This window comes from Pocillopora verrucosa, chromosome 7 (assembly GCF_036669915.1).
Source record: "Pocillopora verrucosa isolate sample1 chromosome 7, ASM3666991v2, whole genome shotgun sequence".
NCBI classification, from domain to species: Eukaryota; Metazoa; Cnidaria; class Anthozoa; order Scleractinia; family Pocilloporidae; genus Pocillopora; species Pocillopora verrucosa.
In genome coordinates, this window is record NC_089318.1 from 255,436 (window position 1) to 278,929 (window position 23,494).

A 23,494-nucleotide genomic window follows, 5' to 3' on the forward strand; every position below is an offset into this window, starting at 1 on the left:
TAGAAGGAGTTCGAGTTGCTGCCATGCAAAGTGTTGAAGAGGAAGCAGTAGTAGATGACAACTGAAAGATTATTGGTATCAACAAATTAAACAATTTCGAGTTTAAAGACGAAATTCTCGTAGCTTGGTGCGCTTATGGTATGGGAAAGGGAAAAGAGATCCCATTGGAAACAACATCAGAAGGTTAGTCTAATGAAAATTCACAACTCTTCCTTTTTTAAAATTATTTCATCGCGCAAATATATATTTTTTTATAGTTTGAGTAAAAATGTGTACGTTTATTGTTTGTTATAGCCTTCAGACGCATGAAAGGCATCCATTTCCCATCCTGGTACGCAGGAGGAGCGGGTGTCTGCCACCCCGTGGGGTTTTGCTCTGTAAAAGACTTAAGCCCCTTAGACCCTTTATAAATTTATAGTCCTTGATTTGTTCTACAAAATTTTTAAAACGAACATTGCAGAATATGGCGGTTCTGAAGAACATGTCCGATCATAAGATGTAAAAAGCAAACGTTTCATCTGTTCGCGCAGCAAAGTGGACCAAAGGGGCACTCTTCACAGGCTGTGCAGAGTGAAGTATTGAAGTAGGTGAACAGTGCTTTTTTATGTAAATCTTGTTTCTTTATGTGTTATCTACTTCAGAGCATGGCATTGGTTGGCTTTCATCTGAGTTTTCTTCTGGAGACTTTAAACCCCTTAGCCCAAAACCGACTCAGTCAAGGAAGAAGCAAGAGACGGAAGTGGAGCAGGTTCATGATCCCACTGACAATACAAATGAATCGTCATCCGTGTTTACCTGCCCTCAGGATGGGTGTGTTAAGGTCTTTCAAAGGCTGTCTTCTCTCGAAAAACACCTATCTTTAGAGAAATGCACCAAGTCTTTAGAGAAACGGTCTTTGTTAGACCTTGTTAAACTAGACTACAAGTCCAGGTTGGAGGAGGGCACGACCAGTCAAGTTATTTCGTTTGCGTCTTTTAGGGATACAAGAGAGGCTACATTCGGTGAAGTAGAGGTAAAAGAAGGATGGGCGCTAAAGCCGAGCAAAAAAGCATATCGCTTTAACCAAAACCAGAGGGATTATCTAAATGCGAAGTTTACAATTGGTCAAACCAGCGGCAGAAAACTGGACGGTGATATCGTATCACGTGAAATGAGACGTGCACAAGGACCTGATGGTGTTCGTTTGTTCAAAGTATCCGAGTTTCTTACCCCGCAGCAGTGCACTTCATATTTCTCACGTCTTGCAGCGAAGGTCTGACAGCAAACATCCGACGATGCTGAAATCCAAGCTGTAGTAGAAGAGGAAAACTTTACCATGGCAAGAGAAACCGCTCTGACAAATCAACGACACCTTATCTTATAAATGTGAAGAGGTATTTTAGCCTGCATAACAGCCGCTTTATGAGCCAAGCGAGGCGAACGCGGCATTTGCTCGAAGCACGAAACGAGTGCGAAGCGCGAGACGAGGGATGGAGAAAAATAAAGCTTCATTTTTCTCCTCCCCTCGTCGCTTCTCGCGCTTCGTGCAAAATGCCACTTTCGCCTCGCTTGGCTCTAAAGCGCCTTGTATGCAGGCTGGAGGTATTTCTGCAAGTTCTTTGAGTTAACCAAAGATAACTTTTTTTATCTTCGCTAAACAACACTTCTAGAGGTCTCTAGAGAAAGCGTTACGCGCGAGAATGTGGAATTTTGTAACACTCCACATCGCGTATTCAGCCCTGCGGAGTAGTTCTCTTTTTCTCGCGCTCGCGGCGTGAATTGGTCATAGTTAACTCAAAGATTATTATTAGCCTCAATAGGCTTTTCAACAATTTTGAAGAGGTCTGGAAGGTTTTAAGGATGCGATAAGCACACGCAAGTTTGAAGTTGTGTTGTGGACAAGCTCTAAATGAAACTGAGAATTTCTAGTTACCTGGCTAGGGTTTCCTGGTTTCGGAGGAAAAATCATAAAAAAAATCCAAAACAAAACTAAAGCAAGCTATAAAGTTGACTTTTATGCTTTTTTTTTTCTTTTTTTGCTGTAGGAATTATTGCAAGGTGGGAAATTCGGGAATAACGAACTTATTAAGGAAACATTTGTGTTTAAAATATTTTGGGAAATATTATACCACTCTGAATCAAAAACTGTGATGAATGTCTTTCACAGCCGGTCAGCATATGCATGTGTCCAGACCAATACAAATATATAAATCAAATAAAACAAGAAGGTCTGTTCTGTGAAAAGTTTATATATTTTTTTTACCAAAACAAAGGCCGAAAACAGAAGCTATTGAGTATTTCGTGACAGTTTGCTAACGTGACCTTGGCATGTAACCGATTTCCGGGTCAGTAGAGGTCATAAGACCTTGTGGTGGCTTGAAATCTTAACTAAACGAACTCAAAATCGAAGTCAACGGTCTCGAATGCATTTTAATTCTGCTCTTTCCCCCGAAGAAAACTATTTTAAAATTGTGGTAACGGAGTTTCGTCAAGCGGTGACAGCTTCAGTTCGAAGTTGCGATCTCAATGATTTCGCTGGTAGCAAAGTAGCTAAACAAACGTTTTTCAGTCGTCATATAAAAAGTTATTTACGGCTCTTACCAACACAGCTGAAAGCTAGAAATAACATTTTCACTGTATAAACATATTACAAGCAACAGTAAGTAGTCCTTTTACACTAAACTTTGCATTTAGTATGAATTCATTCAGCGGGCCGTCTAATTTGCATAAAGTTTGTTAACTTAAATTCTCAAATTGCTTACTCCAGTGTCAGGGCTGTATTTAATTTCCAGAGCTAAAACGTTCCTGTAATTTACTTCAATAGCCAAGGCTTTATTCTATATGGGTTTTACTAGGAAGCGGCATATACCAGAGGGCTTTTACAACAGTTAAAGTTCGCTTTCATTTTCTAACATTTCAAGAGAAACAAATACGACCTTTTTAAACTTGTCGATTGTAAATGTTAAAAATTTCTTTCTTCAAATTTTCTTTTAGGATTTTAAAGATTAAGAACGAAATAATACTCGGCTGAAGTTTCGATGTTAGGGATTGTTTCTTATGCGTTCGCCGTTTTCTCGAAGTTGCGGTTGGATTCTGTTGTTTTTAAGGGCGAAAAGACAGCAATAAAACAATTTTTCAAACTATTTGTTATTTCTCCCGTACAATGAATCGCTTGAACCCAAAACTATTTTTTCTTGAATAAGGTCACTAAAAGGGATGTTTTGGCAAAAGAAAAAAAAATTGAATTTTTTTACGAGTGTCTTGCGATTTTCGATTTTCTCGGAAAATGGCTCTTAAGTTGTGTTGGGAAAAAGAACGTTCACTTATGCAAAACGACCGACAGATTCAAGACAAATTTGGATTGTAAAACAGCTTTTACTACCACAAGAGTTTACATCGAAAAGCTTTTAAGTTTAAAACATGTACTGAACAAGTACCGATGATGAAATGCGTTTTGTAAATAAAATTGGTGAATGGAACGGGAACACGCAACGAGCTGCCTGGATAAATTTAAATCAGCTTTAGTTGAACTATGTCTACAATAATTCTACTTACCCATCAGACTTTTCCATAAGAACAACCTCCATTCAAAATTTTTCCAGTCGGATCACATCAATATCAGTCCCAAAAAGTGTAAAACGGTGTTCTGTTCGTTCTTCAGCAAACTTCACCCACGCCGGAATCACTAATCGCTCATCGAAAGCGCGAAATCCGCCGAGCATGCACACTCATTTTGCCGCTGTGTCTACACTGCAGCTTGACGTTCGAGTATGCGCACCTGATCGTCATCTGATGGTGTCTCTTGGCGCGAGGCGCACACTAATGGGGTATCAAAGTTACGCACGCAATTGCGCCTGTGCATTACCATTTCCCTCGCCCTTTCATTACGTAATGGCTAAGATAGTGCCCGTGGTACAGTTGGCCGCGCATGCTAAAAGTAGCACCTTGTAAGATCGTACAACCAAATTTTCTCGGCTTGATGCGTTACTACTATTTTGTATAATTATGGGGCTACGCTGGAGCTCCGCTATTAGTACAAAGGTACACTGGGTCTATGGTATGGCACTGCCTCATTATAAGTGTCAGGTCTCTGGCAAACCTCACTCGTCTCAGATGATCCCACAAGTGGAAAATGGCGCGTCCTGTAGCGCTGAAAATGAGGGTCTCAGTGCTGTTAGACTTAAGATTGTGCTGTTATTTTATTTCTACAATTCAGATCAGCTTCAACGATGGGGCAATAACCTTAAAAGGCACTTCCTTAACAACGGAAATGAAATAATCATTCACTTAGCACGTGGTCAGAACATGGCAAGATCATGAATACGACAAATGTATCGCTATCATTGGTGCAAGAAACTATTTCAAACACTAGCAACCAATTGATAATATCAGTAAGTCCGCGACAGTGATAACAGCATTAGTTACTTGGTTCTGGAAATGTTGGCCGTCGAAATCAACATGTAACGAATTGGAACCATCTTTATCTACGAGCTGATCGCTGATTCTTTTGTCGGTCTCAATTAAGCGTTTGCCAACTAGATTTCACCCGCAGTTTGGCTAGGTTTTTAAGGTAGGTCTCAATACAACATCTGCATACGACATTTAATCACCCTGCATTTCGTTCCATTGTATGCTAATTTTTGCAGTTTCACTTAGCTAAAAGTTTCGTCTTGTAAGGGATAATATGATCATTAATTATGTAGCAAGTTAAAGTATACTCCAGAAAGTGAAAGTGCTGAGTCATCAAGGCATCGTCATTTTTTAAAACTCTAGGAAATTCTGCTCATGTTTTCAAAAGGGAAAGCATCAAAAGTATCAACTGAGAGGTGGAAGAGCTCAGGAGTAGTTCTGTACACAGTTTGCAGCGAATTGTTGTTGTAAGGCTGGTCCTCAGATTGAAGTGATATGCTTCAGTTTCTCGTTTTCGTTTACAGTTTCGTTCTGGCTTGTGTCGACTATTTGTACTTATTTTATGGCGACAAAATCGTGTCGAATTGGACTCATATTATCCTCAAATTACGAGGACGACTTGCGATTATAAATGATGCTGAATTTCTATGTAAATACAAATTAAGAAACTTTTCCGCTTGAAATTGCGCCTAATGCCATTCGTGCATAGTGTCCGTTTGTTGCTATTTCAATTTAAAACAAGTAGAAAGCCTTGAATAGGTGCAAAAAAAATTACCCGGCTGATTACAAAAATTGAATAGATGTTTTATTCAATTTATTTTTGGTCTTTCTTTCACAAAGTAAATTCAACTCAATTAGGGAAATTTCACTACCACGTCTCTGTATAGACAATGGATAGAGAAGGGGAATTTTACTTGCTCTCTAGGTCACGTTCTGGCGCCTGTTAGGTCTTTTGTCGAAAAAACAAAACAAAACAATTAAGAGAATCCAATTTGAGAGCTTGTTGTTTGATTAATGCACTAAACTATATATTTGTTTTTTCGAGTCGACGACTTTGAATATTTGTCTTTTAGTTTCTTGACAAAAGGAAATTGGAATAGTCAACACAAAGAAGAAGTATGAAATAGCCGGGATGAATATTCTTAATGAATTCTATGTAAACTGTATTGAGTAAGGAATATGTAAAATAAACCCGGATTTTTTCGTTAGGATATTTTAGTGTCAAATGGGGTTTTTGGACGGTACTTAGTTAAGAAAAACACTTGCGCATTGTGACTCAGCACGCTTCCAAGAGGCTATTTCTTAATTACTTCTGCCTCTTTTTTAAAATGAGGCCTTGTACTCAACCATGCGTATGAAAACGAGTAAAGTTCGCATGCAGATGAAAACTTTCAATCATATGAAAGGATGAGCAACAGAGCTCGTTCTGAAAACGAGGCCGAAGATAATTTGGAAATGGCCTTTTCACGGAACGTAATGAGCTTTCAATTAAGCGTTTGCCAACCTGATTATACTCGCAGTTTGGCTAGATTTTTAAAGCAGGTCTCAATGCAATGTTTGCCTACGACATTTAATCACCCCGCATTTTGCTCGTTCCATTGTATGCTAATTCTTGCGGTTTCAGTTAGCTTAAGGTTTCGTCTTGTAAGGGATAATATGATCATTAATTATGTAGCAAGTTAAAGTATACTCCGGAAAGTGAAAGAGCTTAGTCGTCATTTTTAATAACTCTAGGAAATTCTGCTCATGTTTTCAAAAGGGAAAGCATCAAAGGTATCAACTGAGAGGTGGAAGAGCTCAGGAGTAGTTCTGTACACAGTTTGCAGCGAATTGTTGTTGTAAGGCCGAATGCAAAGCCTCCTCAGATTGAAGTGATCCGCTTCAGTTTCTCGTTTTCGTTTACAGTTTCGTTGTGGCTTGTGTCGACTATTTGTACTCATTTTATGGCGACAAAATCGTGTCGAGTTGGACTCATATTATCCTCAAATGTCGAGGACGACTTGCGATTGTAAATGATGTTGAATTTCTATATAAATTCAAATTAAGAAAAGTTTTTCCGATCGACATTTCGCTTTATGCCGTTTGTTCATAGTGTTTGTTTCTTACTACTATATTTAAAACCAGAAAAAAAGCCTTGAATAATTGCAAACGAAATTACCCGGCTGATTACAGAAATGAATAAACGTTTCACTAACCTTATATAGGGTCATGAAATTCAGGTTTCAAGGCTTATCTTTAAGTTTATGGACTTGTCAAATCGCAGAAGGTCTTTGCTTTCCTTTCTTTGAAAATACTAAGTGATTATGACTTTTAATGTAAATAGGTCAACATCCCTCGATCTCTCTACCTCCAGCCATTCTTCACACTCGAAAAGGGAAGATGTCTTATAAAAATGTAGGGAGGTTTTGGCTTGAACCTACGTAGAAGAAATGTTTTGGAAGCAAAAGGAGCAGCTTTCTTGCGCACTACATAGAGATTAGATGGATTGAGTAGTTTATAAATGGCCCAGAAAACGAGCTCACTGTCTTCTCGAGTGACTACGCATTATGCCAATAACAAGAACAACCTTGTGAAACATTAAAGAAAAGTATAATTAAGAGATATCGCTAACATATAAAAAAAAGCTTTCTCCGTTGAAGTCTTAGCATTAAGTCTGGTATAGCTCCGATGCTTCCCTAACCCAGAGCGTTTTAAGAATTTCTTACCAACGCCAATTAAACCGAAGCAACAGTTACGTTGAAAAATCTGCTCTTTGTTGGCAACAAGTCCGAACTTAACTTTTCTCTGGCTCTTTTGTTTGTCTCAAGTAAGTACGTTTGCTAACTATATTTCACCCGCAGTTTGGCTAGATTTTCAAGGTAGGTCTCAATACAACGTCTGCCTACGACATTTAATCACCCCACATTTCGCTCGTTCCATTTTATGCTAATTTTTGCAGTTTCTGTTAGCTAAAGGTTTCGTCTTGTAAGGGATAATATGATCATTAATTATGTAGCAAGTCAAACTACACTCCAGAAAGTGAAAGAGCCGAGTCGTCAAGTTATCGTCGCTTTAATTAATTCGAGTAAATTCTGTTCATGTTTTCGAAAGGGAAAAGCACCAAAAAGTATCAACTGAGACATGGAGGAGCTCTGGAGTAGCTCTGTACACAGTTTGCAGCGAATTGTTGTTGTAAAGCCGAATGCAAAGCTGGTCCTAAGATTGAAGTGATCTGCTTCTGTTTCTCGTTTTCATTTAATTTCATACCAACGCCAAATAAACCAAAACAACATCTTCTCTTTGTTGGCAATAAGTCCAAAGTTAACTGATCGCTGATTCTCTTGTTTGTCTCAATTAAGCGTTTGCCAACTAGATTATACTCGCAGTTTGGCTAGATTTTAAAGGTAGGTTTCAGTGCAACGTTTGCCTACGACATTTAATCACCCCGCATTTCGCTCGTTCCATTTTATGCTTATATTTGCAGTTTCAGTTAGCTAAAGGTTTCATCTTGCAAGGATAATATGATCATTAATTATTTAGCAAGTTAAAGTACACTTCAGAAAGTGAAAGAGCTGAGTCATCAAGGCATCGTTAGGAAGACCACGACAGTGGTGATAGCCTTAGCTATCACTTGGTTCTGGAAATTTTGGTCGTCGAAATCACCAGCTGATCGCTGATTCTTTTGTTTGTCTCAATTAAGCGTTTGCCAAGTAGATTTCACCCGCAGTTTGGCTAGATTTTCAAGGTAGGTCTCAATACAACGTCTGCCTACAACATTTAACAAATTTGCATTTGGCTCCTTCCATTTTATGCTCATTTTTTGCACTTTCAGTCAGCTAAAAAACAGAATGCAAAGGTCCTCAGATTGAAGTGATCTGCTTCTGTCTCTCGTTTTCATTTTAATTTCATACCAACGCTAAATAAACCAAAACAACATCTTCCCTTTGTTGGCAACAAGTCCAAACTTAACTGGTTGCTGATTCTCTTGTTTGTCTCAATTAAGCGTTTGCCAAGAAGATTATACTCGCAGTTTGGCTAGATTTTAAAGGTAGGTTTCAATATAACGTTTGCCTACGACATTTAGGACATGGAGGAGCTTAGGAGTAGTTCTGTACACAGTTTGCAGCGAATTGTTGTTTTAAAGCCGAATGCAAAGCTGGTCCTCAGATTGTAGTGATCTGCTTCAGTTTCCCGTTTTCGTTTACAGTTGCGTTCTGGCTTGTGTCGATTATTAGCACTAATTTTATGGCGACAAAATCGTGTCGAATCGGACTCGTATTATCCTCGAATCACGAGGACGACTTGCGATTGTAAATGATGTTGAATTTCTATGTAGATACAAATTAAGAAACTTTTGCGCTCGACATTTCGCCTAATGCCGTTCGTGCAGAGTGTTTGTTTGTTACTACTTAATTTGAAACCAGTGGAAAGCCTCGAAGAGGCGCAAACGAAATTAATCGGCTGATTACAGAAATGAATAAACGTTTCATTCAACCGATATAGGGTCATGAAATTCAGGTTTCAAGGCTTATCTTTAAGTTTATGGACTTGTCAAATCGCAGAAGGTCTTTGCTTTCCTTTGTTTGAAAATACTAAGAAATTATGACTTTTAATGTAAATAGGTCAACATCTCTCGATCTCTATACCTCCAGCCATTCTTCACACTCGGAAAGGGTAGATGTCTAATAAAATTGTAGCGAAGTTCTGGCTTGAATCTACGTTGAAGAAATTTTTGGAAGCAAAAGGAGCAGCTTTCTTACGCACTACATAGAGATTAGATGAATTGAGTCGTTTGTAAATGGTCCAGAAAACGAGCTCGCTGTCTGCTCGAGTGATTACGCCTTATTCTGATAACAAGAACAACCTTGTAGAACATTATAGAAAATAATAATTAAGAGATATCGCTCACACATAAAATAACTGCTTTCTCCGTTGAAGTCTTAGTATCAAGTCTGGTATAGCTCCGATGCTTCCCTGACCCAGAGCGCTTTAAGAATTTTATACAAACGCTAATTAAACCAAAATAACAGTTACGTTGAAACATCTGCTCTCTGTTGGGAACAAGTCCAAACTTAACTGATATCTGACTCTTTTGTTTGTCTCAATTAAGCGCGTTTGTCAACTAGATTACAGCAGCAGTTTGGCTAGATTCTCAAGGTAGATCTTAATACAACGTCTGCTTGCAACATTTAATAAATTCGCATTTCGCTCGTTCCATTTTATGCTCTTTTTTTGCACTTTCGGTCAGCGAAAGGTTTCATCTTGTAAGGGATAATATGATCATTAATTATGTGGTAAGTTAAAATACATTCCGCAAAGTAAAAAAAAAGCCGAGTCGTCAAGGCATTGTCGCTTTAATTAATTCTAGGTAATTCTGCTCATGTTTTCGAAAAGGAAAAGCATCAAAAGTATCAACTGAGACATGGAGGAGCTGAAGAGTAGTTCTGTACACAGTTTGCAGCCGGAATTGTTGTTTTAAAGCCGAATGCAATGCTGGTCCTCCGATTGAAGTGATCTGCTTCTGTTTCTCGTTTTCATTTTAATTTCATACCAACGCCAAATAAACCAAAACAACATCTTCTCTTTGTTGGCAATAAGTCCAAACTTAACTGATTGCTGATTCTCTTGTTTGTCTCAATTAAGCGTTTGCCAACCAGATTATACTCGCAGTTTGGCTAGGTTTTTAAGACAGGTCTCAATGCAAGTTTGCCCACGACATTTAATCACCTTGCATTTCTATTGATCCATTTTATGCTAATTTTTGCAGTCTCAGTTGGCTAAAGGTTTCTTCTTGTAAGGGATAATATGATCATTAATTATGTAGTAAGTTAAAGTACACTCCAGAAAGTGAAAGAGCTGAGTCGTCAAGGCATCGTCATTTTTAATAACTCGTGGTAATTCTGCTGTTTAAGAATTTCTTACTAACGCCAATTGCCAACTAGATTACAGCCACAGTTTGGCTAGATTTTCAAGTTAGGTCTCAATACGACGTCCGCCCACGACATTTAATCACCTCGCATTTCGCTCGTTTCATTTTATGCTTATTATTGCAGTTCGGTTAGCTAAAGGTTTCATCTTGTAAGGGATATTATGATCATTAATTATGTAGTAACTTAAACGACACTTCAGAAAGTGAAAGAGCTGAGTCGTCAAGTCATCATCATTTTTAATAACTCATGGTAATTCTGCTCATGTTTTAGAAAGGGTGAAGCATCAAAAGTATCAACTGAAAGGCGGAAGAGCTCAGGAGTAGTTCTGTAAACAGTTTGCAGCGAATTGTTGTTGTAAGGCCGAATGTAAAGCTGGTCCTTAGATTGAAGTGATCTGCTTCTGTTTCTCGTTTTCGTTTACAGTTGTGTTCTGGCTTGTGTCGACTATTTGCACTTATTGTATGGCGATAGAGTCGCGTTGAGTTGGACTCATATAATCCTCAAATCCCGAAAACGACTTGTGAATGTAAGTGATGTTAAATTTCTATGTAAATGCAAATTAAGAAACTAAAAAACAAGTAGAAAGCCTTGAATAGGTGCAAAAAAAATTACCCAGCTGATTACAAAAATGAATAAACGTTTTATTCAACCGATAGGGGTCATGTAAATCATGTTTCAAGGCCTATTTTTAAATTCATGGACTTGTCAAATCGCAGAAGGTCTTTACTTTTCTTTCTTTGAAATACTTGCATTGTGTTCTTGTTGTTGCTATTTCAATTTTCCGATGCTTCCCTGAGCCAGAGCGTTTTAAGAATTTCAGACCATTCATTGTCGAAAAAACAAAACAAAACAATTCGGAGAATCCAATTTTACGGCTTGTTGTTTGATTAATGCACTCAACTTTATATTTGTTTTTTCGTGTCGACGACTTTGAATATTTGTCCTTTAGTTTCTTGACAAAAGGAAATTGGAATAGCCAATACAAAGAACAAGTATTAAATAGCCGGGATGAATATTCTTACTGAATTCTATGTAAATTGTATTTAGTGAGGAATATGTATAAAAATCCGGTTTTTTTTTGTAGGATTTTTTAGTGTCAATCGGGGTTTTTGGACGGTACTTAGTTTAGAAAAATACTTGCGCATAGTGACTCAGCACACTTCCAAGAGGCAATTTCCTAATTACCTTTTGCCTCTTTTTTAAAATGAGGCCTTGTGCTCAACCATGCGTATGAAAATGAGTTTAGTTTGCATGTGAATGAAAACTTTCAATCATACGAAAGGATGAGCAACAGAGCTCGTTCTGAAAACGAGGCCGAAGGTAATTCGGAAATGGCCTTTTCATGGAACGTAATGAGATTTTGCGAGAACATGTTTTCAAAGCTCCTGAAAATCTTTTCAAGTCAACCCTTTCCGGCAGTCGTTGACACTGGTCAAAGGGGCGTTACGAAACTGAGTACGGCAGAGATGAGAAAAGTATAGACGGAAAAAAGATTAAATAAGATAAAAATACGACATTCCAATGATTCTGACAAATAAAGAGATAAGGATACAAATATAAAATTCAGTGTGGAGATCATTCTAATATTGCAGTGTGAACCACTTTTGATTTCTTCACATTCTTTCGGGCTCTGTTCAGAAGCCCCAAGCACGTGCTATATCGACATCCGACAACAAAGCAAGAAATAAAAACGTTTTGAGGAAAATTTCGACAGGTTGAACGAAGAAAACAGTTTGAGTTTTTTTTTCACACAAACCGAGTCAGTCATCAACCTGCGGCCTTCATGGCGCAAAAAAAATTACTTGATCCGATCGGGTCTCTTTCCACGAGATGATATTTGGCCAACAAGGTAAGGATAAGTGGGTTAGCCATGTGAAACCTGAAAGTGCTACTGAGACGAAATTAATTACGTTATGTTATCACAAGGAAATACGGTGCTTTGGTTCAAGGAAAAAGGTAAATCTTGTAACATAGCACTTGTCACAAAGCACTGAAATGTTGCAGTCAAGTCATAGATAACACAAACAGTCACGTAAATTTACGAAGTCATAGTAACTTGCGATGTTTTTTTTACCTGTGGATCCATGTGGAGGATTGATTTAATTCTTTGCATAATATTACCAATCATTTTCGACCATATTTGAGCGTAATCCCAAACCAATTTAAAAAAGAACTAACAGAAAACAGGAAAACAGTGAAACGTTAAAGCTACTGTAATTTAACGTTTCATTTAAATAGCAAGGTCAACTTTCATTTTACTGGTCGCCCTTCACCCTCCCAAATTCCTTTCATACCCCTTTTGAACCATCTCCACTATGTCCACTATGGGATAGAGGGGACTTGTTGCAGACAGGAGAGGTGGCTGTTTGACTGTCAGTCACTTAACAAATAGATTCTGTGTTGACGTATGTCTAATCAGTTATAGATCACAGATGTCACAGATAATGTCAAAATGTGGTAATTTTCTCTTAACGTTAATCAAGGACAGGAGGTATTTTGCATTTTCTAATTGATTTATTCACTGATTATGTATGCCCTTACTCTTGTTTCAGATCTAGTGGAGTATTTACTGCATCAGCGGCTATTTTCTCTAACGATGAGAGTATCTGAGGAAGAAAAGAGGTGGATTGTGGTTCTGATAGCCACCAACAAAATTTTAACTCCATTGTTGAGGGATCTCGTGCCTAAAGAAATTGAGAAACTGAGGAGTTTCTTAAATAACTATTTACAAAATATTTCAACACCATGCAATCTACAGACATTGACATATTCGATATGTCACACAGATCCTCTCCTTAAAGGCTTGGCATTTCAAAACATAAACAACAACCACGAAATCAAAACAAGAAAGAAAGGAAAAGGCAAAAAGAAACGAAAGGAAACTAAATACGACTACTCAATCAAGAGCCTGGTGGATCTTGCCAAGTTATATCTTCCTAGTTCCAATGCAAAGTATGTGGTATTTGGCGATTCCATGGATCTGAGCGCTGCTCTAAACCTTTTGGGAAATAACAAATACCCCACCCAAGTATTTGTGTCATCAAATCCTTCACTAAATATTAAGCCGCTGGTCGATGAATTCAGGATAACAGTTAGAAATCCTGGGGCACATTTTATCGAGAAACCCTGGACGGAACATTTCATGAACGAGTGCTTTGAAAAGCTCGAGGCTTTGGTCAAGGCTCTTGTACCTGCCCATCAAGAAAAGGAAGCTTTGGATCAACTTCACCTATGGAAAACGAAAGGTACTGTTTTATCTGTTTTAATTTAAAGTTTCTTTAGTGTCATAAGATATTCTCAGCGACCAGAAGAAAAGATCTCTACGTGTGAGATGATGGATACAAGCGTTCGTCAGACTGTATTTTTTTTCTGCGCGAGCACAGGCAGCCCAGGCTCCAGCTGTGAGATGATCATCTTGCAAAATAAGAGCCATGGTGAAATTATAAGAATTTGTATGGGAATATTTACAAACGCTCTTAGGAAAAGGAAATGTCAAATTCTCAATAAAAATACCTCACCTTACTTCCACAGTGCATTGCTTGTTATCTGATCGCTTACTATGTTGAAAAGAAACCATTTTGGCGAGTTATCCATTTCTAGGTTAACTACGTACATGAGAAAAGCCTAGAAATGGATAACTCCCCAAAATGGGTTCTTTCAACATAGTAAGCTTTCAGATAACAAGCGATGCACTGTGGAAGTAAGGTGAGGTATTTTTATTGAGAATTTGACTTTATTTTTTATTTTATTTCTCAAGATGATCATCGCACAGCTGGAGCTTGGGCTGCCTGTGAAATAACATAATCTGTTAAGTATTCACCATCGAGAGGGCAAAGGTCCTTTTTCTTGTAATTGCACCTTTTAGGGTGATCTTCGGCCACGTTGCATTCATTTACGATTTGGTTCTTGACAATTGTTGGAGATGCTCGTGTGTGATAGCATTCATGGAGTCTTTGTCCTTTTCTGATAACTGAACGGCCGGAAGGCCAAGTTCGTTGAGATTGCTGACTCGGTCCACCACGATGCTGTTAAGTGGTTAAATTACAAGGACACACGCTTTAGAAATTTTTGCGAAACGAAACACCTGGTAGATAACGCTCTTTCTATAGCCGTATGGCAATATTGCGAGAACGTCTTAGCCAGCGATAAGAGCTTTTAGCATCCCAGGCTGATCTGATTTCAGTAAAGGAATTGTCGGATCTGCAATAAACATTGCAGCAGGTCATTAGCCATTTGAATCGTTGACAAGCGTCGGTAAGGATGACTGCTTGTTGACAGAATTCGCCGAAAAGGAGGGACTGCTCGTAATCTATTGAAATTACGCCCCCTGCATTTTAAGCGGCCTAAAGGGGATGAGATACCTGCGTTCGAGCGATAACTTGGCGGGCAGACGTTTGCAACCCCTCCAAATCTCGCTGCTTTGGACTCTCATTTCCTCCCTTCCCCTTCCCCTCAGTCACCACAAGGTGTTCACCCACCAGCTGGGCAGTGGTCGGCACGAACCTGACTGTCAATCTTGCAAGCCCCTTCCAGCCTTAGAGAACACTCTAGTTTACCGAAGGGTCCTAAAGTCTACCCTCCTCGCCCTTGATCTTTAGCCACAGAGCCATTTACAACCCCTCCTTCAATAGGCCAGGTGATAACCTTGACGTGAAAGCCCTGCATTTCATTGGCTAGCGAAAAACCTAGCCGGTGTCTGCAACGTAAACTGACCCCCTTCGTGAACCAATGCTTCTATCACTCAACCACCTTCCAGCCATGAAGACCTTGCTCAATGGCTGGGGAAGACAGGGCACAAACCCGACTACCAATCCTGCAGAACACGGTGACACCAATATGAGTAAGACAAGCCCCTTCTAGCCTCAGACTAACTTGTCTACCCTCCATGCATACTTTTCATAAACATTTTTACCTCATGTTATTTTGTTTAACATTTTAACTTTGTCGATTTAGGCTGGCAGCTGATCATAGCTAAAGATTTGTCTGACCTCATGAAGACCTCCTCGCAAAATCAAGACGCAAATCTACACTCGCCTACAGACACAAAAGAGCTTATGTCCATCCTGGTGACCCTTTTGGCTCAATGCAGTTCTTTGGATATGCCTGTTTATTCGGCGGAGGAGTGTTCGGACTTGGCTGAGAAACATCGAGATAACCTGAATAGAATTCTTAGAGAGGCTGTTGAAAATTTAAAAAAAGCAAATCAAGGTAAGCCTAAAAAAAAATAGAGGAATCTTCGCTCAGCATTAAAGTGGCTAGAAAATGGACCGACGTAAATATTTAGGAAGGAACGAAAATACTAGTGAAGCAAAGTTCTTAACAGAAAGTAAGTTTGTAACCGTCACCGTGGCCAGAACCACTCCCCGTTAAGTTCATTTTTCCTTGGTGGACGCAGAACGCTGTTCTTTGACCTTTTTCCTTAAAGAAAGGAAACTAAGGATAGGAGAAATCTAAATATGTCATACGCCAGGAAAGATTTGTTATAACATATAGAAATCCGTTCCAATGGAGAACTTTCAGTATGTATATATGATTATTTTTGCTGTTTCTGACCGCTGTATCAGGTAATTGGAGAGAAATTTGTTAAACTGTTAGGATACAGAGAGGAAATGCAGATTCATCAATCACGTGTCCCTTTTTTTCTTAGCAGCAAATGACTTCTCTGAAGAAGCATCCCACATGAATGAGGTGGTGATTTCTATAATATATAGCAACTTATTAACTTGTGTTGGCCAAGAAGTTTTAAACTTTATCTTAAGTACCAGTGATGCTAGCGGTGGATATAATTGGCCAGAAATCTAGGAGGTTATAATTACCTCCTAGAAATGGCTCACAGAAAGAATAGAAAGAGCCTGACAGTGACTGCAAAGTAATCCTAACATAGACCATCGCTTTCATTTGTTTAAAAATGTAAAAATCATTATTCACCGGCCAAGCTCTTCAGTCTTTTCCATAACTACTTGCTGGTTTGTTTTGTTTTTTGTTATATTTATCAGTTGTATCGAACTTAGCAACGAAACCAAAGATTGGGGTGGTTAACGACTATCAATGTTTGTTTTAGGAAAGTGGTGATGAGATATGTGAAGGCTCCACCTCTAGTGGAATATCAAAAAACACCATCAACTCTTCAAGAGGTAAGTATCAAAGATGATGTCATTGTTTTATATCTGCATGCTCTCAATCATTAACGTCCAAGATCTGATAGATGGACAAAACTTTTTCTGATTGACGTACTGCGAAGTTGTCTTTGTGTAATGACAAATATGCGCCGATTGAGAACTTCCTTAATTCTCTTTACAGTTTTCTTTCGCTTTGCATTGTTACTTATAGCCGCAAGGACAAATTGATCAAAGGCGAGGTTCTCCGTCAAAAATTAAGACTATTTGATTGCTGCACCACGTATTCGCATTGCGAAAGCCTCAGAGTTTTCAAATTCTCCAGAAGTGTTTCCTGTACAACTTTCGCTTAACTTTGAATGGATATTATATTTTTGAGGACTTATGGCAAAAGGAGGTCTGCACCTTAGCTATTAGGTAGTTTAGACATTGGTTACTTAGCAAGTTGAGGTCAAGATCACTTGACAATAGCCTATTTCCTTTGCATTTTTCACAGGACGAAAACGATCCAAAGGCCATAAAAACGAAGGTAAACAGAAATGTTTTGCATATTTGGAAGGTCTTCGTTAGAGTAAAATTTTCCAAATCTAAGAATCGGAATGTTAACATCGTTCGTAACTCGAAAAATGGCGGAGAACATTGCCGAGTTGTTGTGGTGGCCAAAAATTCACTCCTTCCAACCACTCCTGTTAACTTTTTGATAAGTCCGCTAGACGGCTTTTCGCACGTTAAATTCCTGTGTGGAGCTCAACTGATAGCTAAGAACTGGTCAAAATTTTAACAGTCTGCAACTTAGATCTGAGATAAGAAGATATTCCTGATCGATAAAAAATGGGCCAGAATTAAGACTTTTATTGTTTTATATCTGCAGTCTCTTAATCATTAACGTCCAAGATCTGATAGATGGACAAAACTTTTTCTGATTGACGTACTGCGAAGTTGTTTTTATGTAATGACAAATATGCGCCGATTGAGAACTTCCTTAATTCTTTTTACAGTTTTCTCTCGCTTTGCATTGTTACTTATAGCCGCAAGGACAAATTGATCACAGACGAGGTTCTCCGTCAAAAATTAAGACTGTTTGATTGCTGTACCACGTATTCGAATTGCGAAAGCCTCAGAGTTTTCAAATTTTCCAAAAATGTTTCCTGTACCATTTTCGCTTAACTTTGAATGGATATTATATTTTTGAGGACTTATGGCAAAAGGAGGTCTGCACCTTAGCTATTAGGTAGTTTAGACATTGGTTACTTAGCAAGTTGAGGTCAAGATCACTTGACAATAGCCTATTTCCTTTGCATTTTTCACAGGACGAAAACGATCCAAAGGCCATAAAAACGAAGGTAAACAGAAATGTTTTGCATATTTGGAAGGTCTTCGTTAGAGTAAAATTTTCCAAATCTAAGAATCGGAATGTTAACATCGTTCGTAACTCGAAAAATGGCGGAGAACATTGCCGAGTTGTTGTGGTGGCCAAAAATTCACTCCTTCCAACCACTCTTGTTATCTTTTTGATAAGTCCGCTAGACGGCTTTTCGCATGTTAAATTCCTGTGTGGAGCTCAACTGATAGCTAAGAACTGGTCACAATCTTAACAGTCTGCAACTTAGATCTGAGATAAGAAGATATTCCTGATCGATAAAAAATGGGCCAGAATTAGGACTTTTGACTGCTGGCATAAGGTTTACACACATATTGTACATACGGGGCGCTCTGATAAATATCCTCAAAAATGGAATTCAGAGGACCCCCTTAGTTGACATGGACTGGTTGATTGTTAATCACGTGATCACTCGATGTGATTTTACTAGGTCGGAGTTGTTTTGGTGTATATGTTTTCATGGCGTTCATGGATCAAACTCTGAAATTCTAGTTTAAACTCGGTCAGATTCACTTTAGTCTGTTTTTGTGAGTAGAAAAACGGAATAAATTCATTACATGGTCTTTTGAGTCGGATTTTGGGACAACAATGGCTGAAGTATTCAAGAAAGGTAAATTCGCGGAGGTCATGGAGCACATGTAAAGAAACTCCTCGCGCATGTCACTTGCGCGAGGTGTTAAAGATTCAATCGCCAATTTCGAGCCGTCGTTACAGGATAAATTCTCGCAACAGAAGATTATACTTAGGGAAAAGCTCGACACCATGGAGAAACCTCGATAGCAAGATTTTGGATCTCGTAGATGATGAAAATGAAGAAGAATCCATCGAACATGAAGTTGCTGAAGCAAGCGAAATCATAGATGAAATCACGAGGGCCGTGGTTCGCATCGATTCGACTCCGAAATCTCTACAGATTAATTCGTCGATTACCCTAAGCACTTCGACTGGAAACGTAAGCTTAAGTCCCCAATCTGCTACTACTCTTTAATGGAGCAACTACAGCTTGGAACGTCGAAATTCGCGCCAAATTACCGAAATTAGAAATGAAAAGATTCAATGGTCGATCGACGGAGTGGCAAGCGTCCATCTTACTTAGTAATGTAGACCCTCTCAGAAGGTCCAGTCGCAGTGGCAATTAAAGGGCTCCCATTGACATCAGAAAATACAACTCGGCAAGAGAGATCTTGAAGCAAAGGTATGGAAACAAACAACTAATCATCAGCTCTCATATGGATAACTTACTCAAGTTGCCAGTGGTCGGTTCTGTCAATGATGTAAAGGGGATCAGACAATTATACGAAAAAAATAGAAATCCATAGCAGAGGCTTGCAAGCTTTGGGTGTAGAGGCTCAACAGCATGGTAGCTTACTCGTCCCGGTTCTCCTCAGTAAGGTTCCCCAAGAGCTAAGATTGATAATTAGCAGGGAGTTTTACACAGGAAATTGGAGCCTTGATGAATTACTGAAAGTATTCAAAACAAAAGTTGAAGCCTAGGAAAGGTGTAACTCAATGGCATCAACTCCTTCTACAACCCTGGAGAAGAAACACCCACCATAGCTTCCTCAACCAACTTTAAATGCATTGCTAGCTCCTAAGGGACAAAGAATTACATGTATCTTTTGTAAGTAGGGTCACAGATCAGTAAATTGTGTTGTTGTCACGAATGTCAGTGAAAGAAATGACTTACTCAAGAAACAATGGCGTTGTTTCATCTACCTCCCACATTGCAAAGGATTGTGATTCCAAACGGGGCTGCTCAAATTGTATCCGGCGACGTCATCCAAGCTTGTGCATCCACCCACTCAAGGAGGTGGACGACCAAGTTCATCCATTAGCATGTATGTTAACAACAAGACATCTCTTTTAATGCAAACCTGCATCGCCTTAGCGTCAAATCCTACCTCAGTACAGCCCCAAGAGAAACATCGTGTAAGAATCATCATGAACAGTGGAAGTCAAAAGACGTACATCACACAGAAACTTAAGGAGAATCTAGGCTTGAAATAAATGGCAAGGGAGAGATTGTGTATGAAGACATTTGGATCAGATTACAACAACCTTAAGACTGTTGACGTTGTGAACTTGTGCATGAAGAATGTTGATAATGACGTCACTGTAACCGTTACGGCCCATGTTGTACCAATTATCTGTTCACCGCTGGATTATCAAGCAGTTCAATTTGCAAGGAAAAAATCATGCTCATTTGAAGGACATTGCTTTGTTGGAACGTACTTCAGAAGAGAATCTCGTCGTAGACATTCTCATTGGAGCAGATCAGCAGTGGAACATTGCAAATGGAAAGGTCAGAAGAGGAGAGAATTGGCTTGTTGCAATGAACATATGATTTGGATGGACATTATCTGGTCCTGTCGAGAATGCACCTCGCTCAGATACTCACTCAGTCAATATGGCGGCAACACACGTACTTCGGACTGATGCTCGCAGAGATGAGATGGACGTGCATCAGATGGAGCTTGATAAGAAACTCCGCACCTTCTGGGAACTGGAATCAATTGGAATTAAGCAGGAAGAAAACTATGTTTTAGAATCATTCAAAGAGACAATCACTTAAGGAATCAGAGATATGAAGTAGGCCTTCCATGGAAGGAAGCTCATGACCCACTGCCTGACAATGGCAGTCTCAGTCAAAGAAGATTACAGTTCTTGTTGAAGAGACCCAGCCAGAAGCCAGAGGAACTCGAGAAGTATGATCGTGTGATAAAGCATCAGCTTGAAATGGGAATCATCGAAAGAGTTGACCAATCCGAGAAAGCTCAGCCTTGTCATCAGATACATTACCTTCCCCATCACTGCTTCGTGAAAGAAGACAAGCCAAAAACCAAGCTTCGCATTTTGTATAATGCACTAGCAAGAGAAAATGGGCCAGGATCAATCGATTCCCTCCATACTGGACCACCCTTAACTCCTGACATCTTAGACATTCTCATAGGATTCAGAGTCTAGCCAATTGCAATAGTTGCTGACATAGAGAAAGTCTTCCTCATGACAGTCGTAAAGGAGGAGGACAGAGACGTTCTGCGTTTTCTGTGGGTGGATGATGTGAATTCAGCGGAGCCTAAGATAGTGGAAAACAGATTTTTTAGATGAAATTAGAAGATCCTCGCAGCTAAGAACACTACTGAAACGAGTAGTTGTAAGTAGGACCTGTAAAAAATTTCAGGCCCGTACGGGATTTGAACCCATGACCTCTGCGATACCGGTGCAGCGCTCTACCAATTGAACTAACAAGCCAACTGGGAGCTGGTCAATGAATTGGGTACAAATAAACATCCGAGTGAATGAAGATTTTAGATATATGAAAATTCACATATTTCCACTGCGGTGGAAAGATGAAATTAGAAGATCCTCGCAGCTTACAACTACTCGTTTCAGTAGTGTTCTTAGCTGCGAGGATCTTCTAATTTCATCTTTCCACCGCAGTGCAAATATGTGAATTTTCATATATCTAAAATCTAGATTTTTTAGAGTTGTGTTTGGCGTTAATTTCAGTCCCTTTCTTTTGAATGCAACTCTCCTCAAGTACATCACCAGCCATAAAAGGGAAGACCCTGAATTTGTGAATCAGATTCTTCGCTCGTTGTATGTAGATGATCTGAGTTTAAGCCTTGAAGATGTGGACAAGGCATACCAACTTTATCTCAAGTCAAGAGGCAGAATGGCTCAAGGGGGATTTAACCTACGCAAACGGCTAACCAATTCAAAGCCCCTATTGGAGAAGATCAATCTCTGAGGGAATTAAGTTTCCGAACAGAAGAAGGAAATCAGCTTGATGAAGATTATCAGACATACAATAGAATCATGGCTGGTGGTCTTGAAGGGAGGGATGTCAATACTGAAAAGAAGGTTCTGGGAACTAACTAGAACTATGTCACAGATGAGTTCTTGTTCAAGTTTCAGACAAATGTCGAAAGCGCACAAGGTCTAATGGCCACAAAACGGAATGTACCCAGAGTGATAGCAAGTTTTTATGATACTATGAGCTTGATCTCACCAATTATTGTACAAATGAAGATTCTTCTGCAAGACATCTGCAAGGCAGACTACCACTGGGATGCAGAACTTGACTCGGAACTGAAAACTCGATGAATGAAGTTGATCTCAGAGTTGCGGCAGGTGAATGTCATTCAGATCCCTAGATGTGTCACTTCCGAACCTGACACTAAGGAACTTGTATATGAGCTGGAGGCTTTCGGTGACGCCTCATCTTCAGGTGGTCTACTTGGTATTCAAATCCCGAACCAGTACTCAAGTCCGATTGATTGCATCAAAAACTGGTGTTGCCCCACTAAAGAAGCAAACCATTTCGAGGTTGGAGCTCTTAGCTGCGTTAATACTGACAAGGTAGACAGTACGGATCAAGAAAACACTGGAACAGTGCCTCGTTGTCAATCGTGTCCGCTGCTGGACAGACTCGAAAAATTTTCTATACTGGATTAGGGGGAAGGATAACGAATGGAAGCAGTTCGTCAACCACAGAGTAGCAGAAATTAGACAACTCTTGCCGACTGATATATGAGCTCATGTTCCAGACGTGGAAAATCCAGCGGACCCAGCAGCGAGAGGAATGAATCCCTTGTCTCTGGTAAGCAGTACTCTTTGGTGGAATGGATCCACGTGGATTTGAAATGGTTCAGCCACCACTAGAGTGCACATGTCATAAACTGTGAAGACTACAGTGACGTCTCTAAACCGAACACCATTAAGGCACGGTCCTGAAAGCCTTTTCGTCCTGTTGGTTCTGGAAGTCTTAACGGTGAAGAAGTGTTGTTCAGTGAATCGTTGTGGAGATTGGAGTCTCAGAAGTCTTTGTTGCTGAATCAAAATTTCAAACAACAGCGTGCTTAGTAGGGAGTAATCAGGGACATGAATGGAATCTTGAGGTGCAAGGGAAGACTCTGCAACTCGTCTCTACCGGAATCAGCTAAGTTTCCCTTATGGTTGCCATGTGATCACCATATCACAAGGCTCACAAGCAGAGACTCACCTCAAGGGGAGCAGTCTTCCGCATCGGAAATAAGGGAAAGAGTTCATATCTACGGCGTCCTCTACAACGCTTGTTTCCCTTGAAATTCTAGATGATGTTAAGAAGGAACCGGAGAGCTCCACTGAAGACGTCACCAGCGTACTGAAAGAAGGGAACTCAGAACCTGTCCAAGCAGAACTGAAGGAAATGCCCTTGCCACCATGGAGACAGGCCGCTCGAGCAGGTGAAGAAAGGAGGAGACTACCAACCAATGCTTAGAGCCGTTGGTTAAGCTGACTGGATTAAATACAAAGTTATTTTGAGAACACTTCATGACTCAGGTCCGGAATAGTTAAAAATTTTTTTTTTAAGACTTAATTGAAATCGAACAGTGAAGGACATTAACTAATGTATTTGGTCTATTGGTTGAGGTGAGGGGGGTGTGTGAAGCTCAGGGGACCCCTCAGTTGACATTGACTGGTTGATTGTTAATCAAGTGTTCACATGATGTGATTTTACTCGGTCAAAGTTGTTTTGGTGTGTATGTTTTCGTTGCGTTCTTGGACCAAACTCTCAAATTCTAGTTTAAACTCGGTCGGATTCACTTTAGTTAGTTGTTGTAAGTCGGAAAACGGAATAAATTCATTACTGTTACTTTATACAGAAAATGCGGACGTTCTGGGCGAAATGAGAAAAACGTATGCTTTAGAAGAGT

General features: G+C 39.5%; 1 protein-coding gene and 1 pseudogene across 7 annotated transcripts in view; both read left to right on the forward strand.

The window, feature by feature from the left end:
* Positions 1 to 4,411: 4,411 nt before the first annotated feature.
* Positions 4,412 to 23,494, forward strand: part of LOC131796645 (uncharacterized) — a 38,390-nt gene continuing 19,307 nt past the window's right edge. For 2 of the 7 annotated variants that reach the window (XM_066170462.1, XM_066170467.1), the window contains exons 1-9: positions 7,969 to 8,113; positions 8,372 to 8,416; positions 10,569 to 10,824; positions 12,851 to 13,543; positions 15,252 to 15,506; positions 15,946 to 15,986; positions 16,360 to 16,432; positions 16,911 to 16,943; positions 17,725 to 17,757. In XM_066170462.1, the coding sequence (XP_066026559.1) occupies positions 12,895 to 13,543; positions 15,252 to 15,506; positions 15,946 to 15,986; positions 16,360 to 16,432; positions 16,911 to 16,943; positions 17,725 to 17,757 (1,084 nt within the window). In that variant the 5' untranslated portion in view covers positions 7,969 to 8,113; positions 8,372 to 8,416; positions 10,569 to 10,824; positions 12,851 to 12,894. Of the gene's footprint in view, positions 4,550 to 7,968; positions 8,114 to 8,371; positions 8,417 to 10,568; positions 10,825 to 12,850; positions 13,544 to 15,251; positions 15,507 to 15,945; positions 15,987 to 16,359; positions 16,433 to 16,910; positions 16,944 to 17,724; positions 17,758 to 23,494 lie in introns of those variants that run through there. The other 5 variants (XM_066170468.1, XM_066170463.1, XM_066170464.1 and 2 more) reach the window with 5 other exon arrangements.
* On the forward strand, positions 17,823 to 20,572 carry LOC136282721 (uncharacterized; annotated as a pseudogene).